Raw genomic sequence first — 13,331 nt, 5'->3', positions numbered from 1 at the left:
CTGGATTCTATTCTCAGCTTTTCCTGTCTGCTCTTAAGAAGGTGAGCTAGTTTTTCTGCACCTCAGTTTACCAGTTATGAAATAGGTACGGTAATACAGGGGCATACTTGGAGCTGATTTTCTTGTTGGTGCACTAAAATCTAAATGAATATTCATTTCAGGTGATGGAATATAACATTAGTGTTTGGAAAAGTGGCTTGATATCCCTGGGTGAGAACCTATACAATTGCACATTTTATTATTATAAATCAATTTGATAATTTCTTAGAGGGGTTCTATTGATGATGAAACATAACTGCCTTTTAGGGAATCTGAGGGAATCTGTTATTACCTTCTTAACTGACAAAGACTCTTCCTGGTGTGCAGCAATCTGTTTTTCCTGCATGAGAAAAATACTTACAGAGGGGGCAAATTTACCTTCAGTTTCTAAAACCTTTCTTTTACTGAGTGTGGGCTGGGTATCTAGAGTTTACCAGTTTCACTGTGATTAAAGTCTACTTAAGACTTTTGTGAAAGACTATACCTGCGGGATAAAAGACAAAATGAGTAAAATTAGAATGTGTTTTCTGCCCACTCCGTCATTTTATTTATATCAGTACATTTTCTGCTTTGCTGCATGTTGCTTAGTGCTTGGCATTTTGAAAAGTTGAATTATAAATGTGTCTGTCAAACAGAGGCCCAAATTCTCATTTGCATTAAGGCTACTGTACACCACTCTGCAAGTGTAAAGGGGCCTTCAAATGGTTGTGAATTATATATTTTATATTTACAACAACGTTAAGACACCTTGATGCTGCTGGGGAAGCACAAAGAGACCTTAGTGTTGCTGAGAATCAGGCTCCGAATATTTTGTTTCTTCAGATGACTCTGGACTAATTTCCCCATCTGTTTGTCTTTGCCTTGATTTGTACAAGTAAGCTATAGTGATAGGGAGAACTGGCAATATGCTGGCCTGTAAAATGGAATCAAATTTGAGGGCTGAGATTTAGTAATTCTAAAGGACGTCTTTAAGGTATATTTAGATACATGTGGCATCGTGGTCTAGGAAAATGAGCAGTTTGTAAGGATTGAAGAAACCCTGAATTCTAATCTTGTCTCTGCTATGGGCCTAAACCCACCGTGTGGCCTTGGACCATACTTGGTCTCAGTTTCAAGTAGGGAGAATATTTCTTACCTACTTTGCCAGGCTTTTGGGAAGTGCTTTGCACTGCACAAAGGAAAGGATCTTCATATGGACAAACTGTTACTATATTAGCACAGAGTATTATTATTATTAAACTGAGGGATGAATCTCATCCTGTGCTTACTAGTGTGGAAGAACAGGAAGGGGGTACAGGAAGTTTTTTCCCAAACCCGCAAGAAGTAGGCCAGGATCATTCCATAGTGTTTTGGAAAACTGAAGGGCTGGTCCTTTCCCGCATCCCCAGGGATGTGCGTCTGTGTGGTCGTCTACAGATTAACAGTCATATTTAGCCTCCAATCAGCTAATGCATATGCCACTATCATCAGCAAATGCTAGGCAGGGGTACATTTTGCTCCTGCTCAGAGGACCAGCAATAGGAGTAATCCTAGCTTAGTCAGCACTAGTCCTGATGCAGAGGATGCATTTGCCCAGCATCCACCATCTCTCTCAACATCTTTGCTGTACCTCACTGTACTAATTGTGACAGGTCTGTTGACTTCAATGGAGCTGCACCAATTTATGCCAGCTGAGGATCTCACCATATACTGTGCATGGCGAATGCTACAAGAAGCATTAATTGCTTAGAAAAAAATTCTATTCCTTACTTTTCAGACCTTAATCGTTCAAGCTGTAAAGTGTGTTTTGAATGGTATTACTGTGATACGTGTTTCTTTACAAACCTATAGAATGTTTTGAATTTTCTACTTTAAAAACTGATGTGTAGCAGCTGAGGACTTGGTCCACTGGCTCTGGCTCTTGTGCAAGGCCTGACTCTGAAGAGTAATAATGATTTTCTTTCCCAAGCAGAGGAAGATAGTGTCTTTGATGAATCTGATATTCATGATACTCCAACTGGACCCTGCAGTAAAGAGTCGCAAACATTCTTTGCAAGACTGAAAAGAATTGGTGGCAGCAAAATGGTGAAATATCAACCAGTTGAGATGAATGCCCAGAGAAGTATGAATTTTTTTATCAGAGTTAATTTGTGAATAAATATGATAATCTGCTGCTTGTGTCATACTGAAACCTTAATTTATGTATGCGTTGTCACTATGCATCATTTTAATATTCTCATTCACGCACTCATAGGAGTTTGATTTTCAGAGAATGACTGCTCAGTACTTTCCAGAAATAAGGCCTCTTTAAGGCATCTTAGATTGGGCCACAAAATCAATAGTTTCTTGTTAAAACTTGACACTACAATATAGAGAAAAACTATTTAAAGGTCAGTTTGAGAAGTTTCTAAATTTTTCTCCTTCTACTAATGGCTAAGCTGGTGTTGGTTGAAATTTTCAGTTGAAGCTTCTCTTTTGACTTTTTGATTAAATGGATTTTTTTTGTGGAAATAATGCCAATGTTGTTGAAAATGTTTTGGTTTTCCATTGCTTAAAAAAAAATCAGTTATTGTTTGACCAAACCTGAAAAATGTTCAGTTTTCAGTTATTTGGTTTTTAAATGATCCTTTTTTATGTGGCCAAAAATTAATTTTCTGATAATCTCTAGGCTGAACGTTTGGAGTAATTTTTCCTTATGTTTTTGGTGTTGGGTTTCCAAGGCAGAATGATCTATAGTACTGATAATGACCAGGGCTCCTTGGTACTATAGCAGTGCTACAGCAAAATAAAATATTTCTAAAACCGTTTTCCTCTAACATATATGTCATATATTGACTACAGGGAGGTATGGGGTAAAGGTGATATTGATGTATGTTTGGGATGACCCACATAACTACTGCTTGGCTTGACCACTCATAAGTAATGCAGTCGTCCCAAATGGATGCCAATAAAACCTTTTCACCACCCCATTTTTTATTCAGTATATAGCGCCAAATAGACCCTATCAAGGGCACATCTGGTGGAAGCTAAAAATTTGCTTTTACAATCTAATGGTCTGAGTAAAGTGATCTGGGCAGTGGATTTTTTTGTTGTTGCCTGTGGCAAAATTCTTTGTAGTGTGACTTGGAGATGAAAAGAAATCTCAGATGATTTTGATTGAAGATTAACTGTCATAACACTGGGTTTGTATCTGAAATGTCAGGCGTGTGCTGAACTATGAGGTGATGACATGATTTCTGCCAAAAATCTCCAAGTAAAATATGACTAGCTTTTTCTGTTTTAATCAGGTGAAATAGAACTGGCTGAATATAGAGAAAGTGGGGCGTTACAAGACAGCATTCTACACTGTGTGAGAGAAGAAAGCATTCAGAAAAAAAAACTGCGCTCTCTAAAACAAAAATCTCTTGATATAGGGAATGCAGACTCCTTGTTGTTTTCATTAGATGAACATCGTAGGAAGTCCTGCATAGACCGGTGTGACTTAGATAAACCACCCACCACTGCTGCTTACGCCATGCATAGACAGAATGAGTATGGACGACCTAGACAGAATTCTTCTACAAGGACTGAAAATACAGAGACACAAGAGAATCCTTCTGTCATGGAAAGCTTCCAGGAAATAAGGAGACCTGTCATACCAGAAGTCAGGCTAAACTGCATAGAAACATATGAAGTAAAAGTGGATTCTCCAGTGAAACCTCCTGTTCTTAAAGAGGATTTAGATCTGATAGATTTGTCCTCTGACTCAACATCAGGGCCTGACAAGCATTCAATCCTTTCCACTTCAGACAGTGACTCTCTAGTCTTTGAACCACTTCCTCCCCTGAGAATAGTGGAGAGTGATGAAGAAGAAGAAACAACAAACCAATTAAATGATGGTGTCTCTGGAAAAACTGCTGTGTCATCTCCCTCATCTCCCATCAGTGCCTCTGCCCTCAGCCTCAGTGCAACCCGCCTCGTGCAGTTCAGCATTCTGGATTGCTCCAAAGACTTTACATCTAGGGAAGCGAGCAATAATATTTCATTAGGAAAAAAGGAAATCCCTTCCACAGCTCCCAAAGATCAAAAAGACTTTGAAGAGTTAGCTAAGCCAGAGGAGCTTCAAGATGTCTCCTGCGGGAGCCCACTAACACTTAAGCAAAAGCGAGACCTATTGCAAAAGTCATTTGCACTCCCTGAGACGTCCCTTGATGATAACTCTGAGCTTAGCGTGGGAGAAGTTAAACCTAGTGGACCAGTTCCAAGTTCAAATGTAAAAACTGTCCTTATTAAGGTTCCTGAAGACTCTGAAAACCAAACAGAACCTGATAAGCTTGATGCCAACACAGAATCTGATACAGAACAGAAACAGGAGGAAGAAGCTGAGGAGTCAGAATTTAAGATTCAGATTGTTCCCAGGCAGAGAAAACAGAGAAAGATTGCTGTGAGTGCTATACAGAGAGAATACCTTGACATTTCCTTCAACGTTCTAGACAAGCTGGGAGAACAGAAAGAGACAGGTGAGGACAACCACAAACCAAACCAAAAGCTGTTATTACTTAAGTTCAAACGTGTTGGAATCAATTAGGAATGTACTGTCTACACAAGTATTGTGTATGGGTAATGGCATATCTAAAAGACATGCTCTAATTCAACCACAAGTGTTGTTGGGCTTGATATAGGAATTAGTGAGTGAAATTCTATGGTGTGTGTCAGGAGGTTAGACTAGATGATCACAATCGTTTCTCTTGCCTTAAAATCTATCAGTGTAATCTATGCAACATTCACTCACTGTTCTTAGAACTTATATACTCTGCAGGCTGCAGTCAATAGATAGCAAGAAGATTGTATAGACTAAGACTTTTGGAATCTAATTCCAAGTCCCGTCTTTTGGAACCAGTAGAGGTTTGCTTGAAGTTTGTTCTTCACAAAATGTTCCCATGAAATACTTTTGTTTTTGCTATATCTGGGTATCCATGAGCTTTATTAGTCCATTGTTTGTGGTATATTTCAAGTTCAGCCCCAGTTTATTGGGAGAGATCACATGATATTTCTGCTGTAGCCCTGATTGGTTGAACTGATCTCAACACAAAATATTTTCATTTGGTTTCTCCACAAGACAGAAGTTATATGCTCTGATCCAACTAGCAAAGCCAGAACGAAGACTTTGGAGGCAGTGGCCTAGTACCATCAGTATTTTTCAGTTATTGAGGACTTATTGCTCAGTTGGGGTCACACACAATAATTAATGATATCACAGGTTTAAAAGGTAAAATATCCCTAAGACTAGAGTTATCTTGTTGCATGAGAAGTGAAGTCTAGTTTTTGTGTATGTCTAGCTCCATCTCCTGTAAATAATGAGAACAGTCTCATTATTTTATGTTATAGTTGATGTGATAACTATATTCCAGTTTTGCAAGGGTAAATATGTTTAACTGCGATCAGTGTTGGTGTTCTGTCAGGGCTGAAGCCTAGTCCCACTTGTGGTTCCAGTGAGCCAAAGAGTCAGTGCAACTAGGTGAAAATGAGCCAGCTGATCCTGAACCCTTTGCACAGGTTTGCAAAGGGAAGTGGCCACAGGAAAACTGGGTTTGTTCAGACTCAATCCCCCTTTCACCATTAGAGCCTGCAAATCAATGAGAATCAAGTTTCACATGTACATTCACAAACATCTGTTGAACTGGAATGGTTGGCACAGCTCTGACACATATCAGAGATGTTAGCATCATACCTCACGTCAAAATATTTAGCCACTGAAGAGCAACATGGTTACGCATTTCTGAGTGTATTATTATACAGTCGCATAAAACATTCGCAATGTTCCATTAAATGACCTTGGTTTATAATGCTGTATGTTGCTGGTAGTGACCAGAATGAGTTACATATCTTGTTTCTTTTATCATCCTGCTCAATTTACTAGTTTGTGAATACATTTATTATAGTTTAGGAAAGTAGGCTTGATGTGATTATCATAATTTGCTGGTTACAGTTTCAAGCACCTATTGCAAAATGCTGAAACTTGCATGCTTTAATATCTTTGGAAAGGATTCTGCCATAATTTGTTTCCCAGTGGAATATCCAGACGATCTGTTTCTTCAAATGAGCAATCCCTGGATTCCTGCTTGAGATTTTTTTATAATAATATATAAGTTCACGTTTTCTTAGTTATTTTGCGCTTGCAGAAGACACCTAATAATGCCTGGAGAAACTTTGGGTTTGAGTCTTCCAGTTTTGATAACTTCAGCTGGTCAGAAATCATGAGATTAGCTTAAAAATCATGAGATTTTAAAAAAAATCATATATTGGATTCTTTTCCAGTTTTTTAACCTTTTAGGATGCATATTTTCAAGCTTTTCTCTGCAACTCTGATGGCAATAAACTTTTTTTTTAAAATGAAAGTGGAGATTGTCACACAATCAAATAACTTTAGCAAATGAGGCTTCAAGAATAATACCAAATATTCCAAGAGTTATGGCATTCTGTCATTTACACTGGATTTATACCAGTGTTACTCCATTGACTTCCATTAAGTTAGCCCTGATGTATACTTTGTAACTGAGATCAGTCAGGTGCTTTATGTACATTTATTCATTATAGTATGTACTATATATGAATAGTCTCCAAGAGGCTTATCCACAAATCTCCTTTAAAAAGTGATTTAAAAACAATTCCCTGTGTACCTGTAACATCACCACATGTGTATAGCCACTGGAGGTGCTAGATGGCAAATTTAACATTGAAAAGATGTGAAAATGGCAATCAGAGAAGGAAGCTGATGAAAAAATGTTCTCTGATTTTTAAATAATGCACTCAGAGTTTAAGCACCATTTCCATTTGCAGATCCCACTGCTAAAGGACTTTCAACTCTGGAAATGCCAAGAGAATCATCTTCTGCTCCAACACTTGAAGCAGGTGTGCCAGAGACAAGTAGTCACTCTTCCATATCAAGTAAGTTTTCCCCTATATTGAAGAACAGAAATTCAGTTACTGCATTTGTACATCTAATATGCATCAGCATCTGGAACATTATCTTCCTACAAACTTTACGTGACTGGAAGCATATTTGTGTGGTGCTGCAATTAAGGACTACAAGGTTTATTGTGACATAGCAAACTTCACGGACATTGATTTGCTGCATATGCATTGTACATCCTTAAGCAATAAATGGAATTTTGAGGAGGTGGTTGCTGAATGCAGCCTTTTGCTGAAGTTGTGTGGGCACTTTGAATAAGATGTAGCATTATCTAGTTGTCTGAGCACAGGACCAGGAGACAGAAACTCCCCAGAATTCTATTACTAGCTATGTGGTCTTAGAAAAGCTACTTAACCAATTGTAAAACAGAGGTAATAATAACTATCCTGCAGGAGAGCTGTGAGCATTAATCATTTAAATTAGTCAAGTTCTTTGAAGATTTTGGGCCTGATGCAAATCCGATGGAACTGCACTGGAGCCAATAGCGTTATACTGATGCAAATGGGGTTTAAGTGAGAGGAGAAACTGGCCCATAGGGTGCTATAAAAATGCTGAATATTAATTTATTTAGTGATATCCAAGAACCACTGACTTCAGTGGAAGTAATATCGGGCCTATAAAAAGAAGGATGGTCTTGAGGTAAGGACACCAGTCGAGGACTCAGACAGAGCTGGAATCAGTTCTCCAGCTGCACTACCAACTTCCAGTGTGACCTTGGGCAAGTCCAGAGGGCCAGATTTACAAAGTATTTAGGCAGGTAAAGATGCAGCTAGGCACTTAGAGGGATTTCCAAAAGCACCTAAATTGAGGCAGGTTAGCCACTGAATTCCCACTGAAGTCATTGGATATGAGGCACTTACCCCGCTGAGATGCTTGTGTGAACCCCACTAGGTACCTTTCTGCATCATTAGGCAGACCTCTGTAAATCTCGCTCTTTTGGTCTCTGTGTCTCAGTTTCCATCTGTAAAATGGGGATAAAAATGTTTTTGTCTTTCTTGTCTATTTAGCTTTTGAGCTCTTTGGAGCAGGGGCTGTCTCTTGCTATGGGTTTGTTCAGTGTTCAGTACAGTGGGGCCTTGATCTCTGTTGAGGGCTCTACTCATTATTGTAATACGAATACATAATTATACTTAGGATTGTTTGGCAATGTATGCATTTAGCGTACATTGTCAAACAATCCTGATCATGAAAAGTTCCCATAGAGCCTGTCTTCTCCCATAGGAATTTCCACAGACAGAAAGAAATATAGGGTCAGATCCTCAGCTGATATACATTGTCCTAACTCCAACTGAATTATGACGACAATTTATACCAGCTGAAGATCTGCTCCCTAGACTTTTTCAAGTTATTGGTAGAAAACAGATAATGGAAATAATGTTTCTCTTGGTACAATCATTCTACATGAAATGTTTTTTCAACGTTTGAAATCACAGCTATCCTTCAGAAACCAGGTAAATAACTCTGGAAATACAAACCAGCTCAACACCACTGTGATAATGTTGAATATGCATTAAAAAAACCTTTAATTACTATCATAAAAGCTGGTAAGGAAGTTCAAAGAGATAATTTCCTAGATTTTGACAGTCTTCTGCACTCCAAGCAACATTGTCAGTTCTGAAATTAATTGCTATTCTTTCATTTGGAAATTTAGTCTTTGATAAACTGATAAAGCATCTATTTAAAATCCTTTGTACTGGAAGAGATGGAAATTAGATTTTTCTGCTAATTTGCTGTGAAAGACAGCTGCAAAACAAAACAAAAAAGTTAAATATTGAATGGAATCACAGTTCGGTTCAGTTCCAGAAGCTCATTTATACAAGCTTTGGTTTTCTGCAGAGTTGGATAATTTTGTTGTTGTTGGAGTTTAAATGTGCTTTGATATATTGAAAGGGTATTGCATAAATGGGGGGAAACCTACAACACTTCTCATCCTGATGTGTATGAAATTGTTTCGATGAGCAGATTCCCAGTGGATGTTGTTATAAATTTGATACTGGTACTTATTCTGTTAGAAAGTTCTTTAAATTGTTCTCCTTATGAGATGAGATCAGGGAAAGAAGTAATGGGCTTAAATTACAGCAAAGGGGATTTAGATTAGATATTAGGAAAAACTTCCTAACTGTGAGGGTAGTTAGGCACCAGAACAAATTACCTAGGAAGGTTGTGGAATCTCCGTCACTGGATGTTTTCAAGAACAGGTTTGACAAACATCTGTCAGGGATGATCTAGATAATATGTAGGTCTGCCTCAGTGCTAAGGACTGGACTAAGTGACCTAAAGGGTCCCTTCCAGTCCTACATTATCTATGATTCCATTATTCTATTTAATTTGGGTTTGAATCTTCTTTGTAGTTAGACACTGAGATGGATCTGACTGAAGACCTGGGATTTGAGTGTCTCAACTTTGGGCAAAGTTTGGATCTGAACCTTATGGCTCCAGTTTTGCCTTTTCAGTTAGTGATGTCAAGGACTGTTTGATCTTTTTTAAAAGCTTAGCTGGTTACTGTTTACTGGCACGTGTCATTAATACTATTTTTACCTATGTTAGATTTCTTTTAGTTGCAAATGAAAATGATCATGACAAAGAGGTCTCACATTGATATCATGTAGGCCTGACTTCAAGAAAATATTTAAACTCAGGCTTAAATCTACATGCTTAAAAGCATCCAGAATAGGTATGGATTTAAGCACATGCTCGAGTGCTTTTTGGATTCAGGGCCCAAGAATCAGTTTCAGGCTGTGAGTAATGGTCTTGGTTTCATTGAGGGAAATACATTGCTCAGACAGGTTGATAAAGTAGAGGAGCCATCCTCATCCTCCTTGATGCTTCCTGTTGAAGGGATGGGAAAAGAAGATAGGTTGGGAGCATCCTATCACCTGTTTCTCTGTCCATTTGAGTATTAGGGAAATATGTTACAATACTGGTCTTAATTTCTGGTTATGTTATAGTTTATTCAGGGAGTATTGTCAGCTGGTCATTTTCAATAAAATATACATCAGTGTAGGTTAAAAAGTATAGAAATTGGCAACCCGATAGACCAGCAGAAGTTGGCTACTTAAAGGACGAGGTCTTCTAATAAAAGTGGAGGGGACAAAAGGGCCATTTTGTGCTATTTGGATGCTGGCCTGTCTAGAAGGTGGTATGTCGTCACCTACCCCTGGGGAGCTCCGGAGAGAGATGCAATCCCTCCCTGAGTGGCAGGGTGTTCAGTGAGACTGTAGGATGCACCAGTCACATAATGTGTCTTGTACTCTGCAGGCCAGTGCAAGGGGTGGGGCACAAGGTCATGATCCTTACCCACTTTCTTTTCCACGGGGTCCTAGAGGGAGCAGTGCTCATGCTTTCTCAAGTGCAGAGACTGCACTTTCTACTAAGTGTACAATGGCGTGTGCAAATGAAAGGGGATTGTTGGGGAAGACATCCTCCCCAGAATCAGTCCTGATGTCCCCGCCCCCAGCATGTGCACACACGGACTAGTCACAGTCTAACTCGATGTCTGGCAATACTTTACGGTGGTTTCTTAAGCTTTAGGGATGTCTAATAAAGGTGGCGTCTTGAACACGTTTCACTGTATTTTAGAATAAAGATTACAGGCCAAGGAATTGCTAGTAGACACTATGCGTGAAATCCTGGTTTCACTGAAATCCACAGGATTTTTGCCATGGACTGAAGTGGGGCCGGAATTTCACCATGTACAACTACGTGAATAGAGCAGATTACTTTGAATAAAATTCTGAGAGCAAGCAGCTGGTCTTTGTGGATGATATCAGTACCTCCTTCATGCTGATGGACAAATTCGGGGGAATAAGAGCAGCTTGTGTGATTCTCTGAACTCTTTTCAAATTCTGCTTTGCAGCTCAGTTCAGACAGATGAAAAGGGGCTCACTGGGAGCTCTGACAATGAACCAGCTAATGAAGAGACAGCTGGAACACCAATCTAGTGCACCTCATAATATCAGCACTTGGGACACTGGTAAGTTATGCTTCTCTATTCTTTATTTCCATTCTCTTAAACCAGTTAGTGTCTCTTTCTGTGGTGATCAATTGTTGTGAATATAAGTGAGCCATTACCATTCTGCCGTTGGAGAAAAGTAACCGAGCTCAGGTCTACAGTGGAATTATACCAGATTCTCTTCTGGTGTGAATCAGGATGGCTCCATTGTAGTGGCCATTACCATTTTGTATACAGCTTGTATACAGATTCTGGCCCTATTGAGATCAAATTGAGTATTGCCACTGACTTCAGCAGGGCCAAGATTTCACCCAGTGTGTGTGTGTCATAAACAGATAGCTAAGAGTTAATGTCTTTTACCTGTAAAGAGTTAACACAGGGAACCTGAAACACCTGACCAGAGGACCAATCAGGAAACAAGACTTTTTCAAATCTGGGTGGAGGGAAGTTTTGGGTGTGAGTTCTTTGTTCTTTGTCTTGTGTCTGACCCTCTTGGCTCTGAGTGATTTTTCTATATCCTGGCTTTCTAATCTTTCTAAACTTCTGTTTCCAAGTTGTAAGTACAAAGATAGTAAGACAATAGGTTTATATTGTTTTCTTTTGTATTTACATGTGTGTAGTTGCTGGAATTGTATTCTTTTGGAATAAGGCTGTTTATTCACTTTTTTTTTCTTAAGCAATTGACCCTGTAGATAGTCTCTGTATAAGATGACAATTTTTAATGTATTTTTCTTTCTTTTTATATAAAGCTTTCTTTTTAAGACCTGTTTGTGTTTTTTCACTGGTTAAGGCTAAGGGACGAAGGGAGAGGGAATCTCTTTGTGTTAGATTTACTAGCCTGACTTTGCATACCCTCTGGGTGAAGCGGGCGGGGGGGGGGGAGATTAGACCTCTCGGTACTTGTGTTTCCAGGACTGGAAGCAGGGAATCTCCTAGGGTCGTCCAGGGAGGGGAGCCTGGGAGGAAGTAACCAGGAAACAAGGGGGGAGGGGGTTATTTCCCTTTGTTGTAGGACTCAAGGCATCTGAGTCTGGGGGTCCCCCAGGGAAGGTTTGGGGGAGACCACAGTGAGCTAGGCACTCTATAAATCCCTGGCTGGTGGCAGCTTTACCAGGTCCAAGTTGGTAACTAAGCTTGGAGGTTTTCATGCTAACACCCATATTTTGGACGCTAAGGTCCAAATCTGGGAAAAATGTTATGACAGTGTGAATCATTTTTATAAAGACAAACCTTTTTTTTTTTCCAATCATATTGAGACATCAGGCATTTAAACCTTATGCCAAAGAGACTCCCACTTCCCCATCAGCAGACGCTTGGGAGTCTTTTGCCAGTTCATGCACAACTCATGGGGTTTCTGCTCAGGAATTCATACTGGGTTTCCATGTTTCTCCTTAAGAGCGAAATGCAAAGCAGACAATGAAAACTGAATTAAGTACAGAATGTCCCCACTAACCACCTGAAAATAGTTTTAACCTCTTTTCATTCTTTTTCTCTTGTGTGAAATCTTCTGTAGTTCATTGAATTTGTCACAGGATGATGAATTCTGGCATATGTTTCATTGTGACATAATAGAATGATGCTTCCTAGAATTTCACTAGCAAACCAGGAGGTGATGAGGGAGGGACAGAACTGTAAGACATTGACCTGGAATGTAGCACTTGGTTGAACGTCCCCACTGTAGAGTTAGTGGGGAGACTGGTCTCAAAAATTGTGCTTAATTCAGTTTTCACTTTTAAGTCCCATCAGTCCCTTTCCATCCGTGCCTCTGAGGCAATGGCTTCTCTTGTGACCTCCATCCTCAGAATGACGTGGATTGTCAGTTTCCCTTCCTAACCTTCCCCACATCATCAAGCACAGAATTTGTCATGGGTAGCAGGTCCATGGTAGCCTTCTGACATATCAAGTAAGTTTATCTCACATAGAAACTTCAGTTAGCATAACTTATACAATAACCTGGTTTTCCCATTTAGTATTTCAGAACCATATAGTTTATCATTTACCTCTTATGTGACCTGTTGAACCTGTCTTCCAAGCGGGCAAGTCAATATTCTAATCACTATATCTTTGAGGAGCTCCATCTTAATTCTTGTTGGGAATCCACTAGCATTCTTTTCAACATCTGTCACCTTTCTCTCCAAAAGACCCTCACTTCTAGTCACTTCCTCCAATGACTTGTGACACCAACTGAATTTTTCAAGGGAACTTTTACAATCCTTAATTTCACATCATTTTGTGGCTGCTTTATATTTTCTACCTCTGTCCAGCTAAACTGGGTACCATCCTCTCTTTCTTCATCTCTCATTTCAAACTGCTCTGTCCCAAAATCTTTCTCTGAAAAATAAACTCCTTGTGTGTCTATCCTATGCCAGGACAAGCATGTCCATGAACTACTCATCCCTCGGTGTCCCT

At 39.4% G+C, this 13,331-nt stretch overlaps 1 protein-coding gene across 1 annotated transcript in view; it reads left to right on the top strand.

Annotated features, from left to right (window-relative positions):
• UNC79 (unc-79 homolog, NALCN channel complex subunit) overlaps positions 1–13,331 on the top strand; it is a 151,830-nt gene that overhangs the window by 78,615 nt on the left and 59,884 nt on the right. The window contains 4 exon segments of the mRNA XM_030558858.1: positions 1,991–2,140; positions 3,306–4,517; positions 6,838–6,945; positions 10,827–10,943. Of these exon segments, the coding sequence (XP_030414718.1) occupies positions 1,991–2,140; positions 3,306–4,517; positions 6,838–6,945; positions 10,827–10,943 (1,587 nt within the window).

This window comes from Gopherus evgoodei, chromosome 4 (assembly GCF_007399415.2).
Source record: "Gopherus evgoodei ecotype Sinaloan lineage chromosome 4, rGopEvg1_v1.p, whole genome shotgun sequence".
NCBI classification, from domain to species: Eukaryota; Metazoa; Chordata; order Testudines; family Testudinidae; genus Gopherus; species Gopherus evgoodei.
The sequence above is the reverse complement of the archived record's forward strand: the minus strand, read 5'-3'. Positions and strand labels throughout refer to the sequence as shown.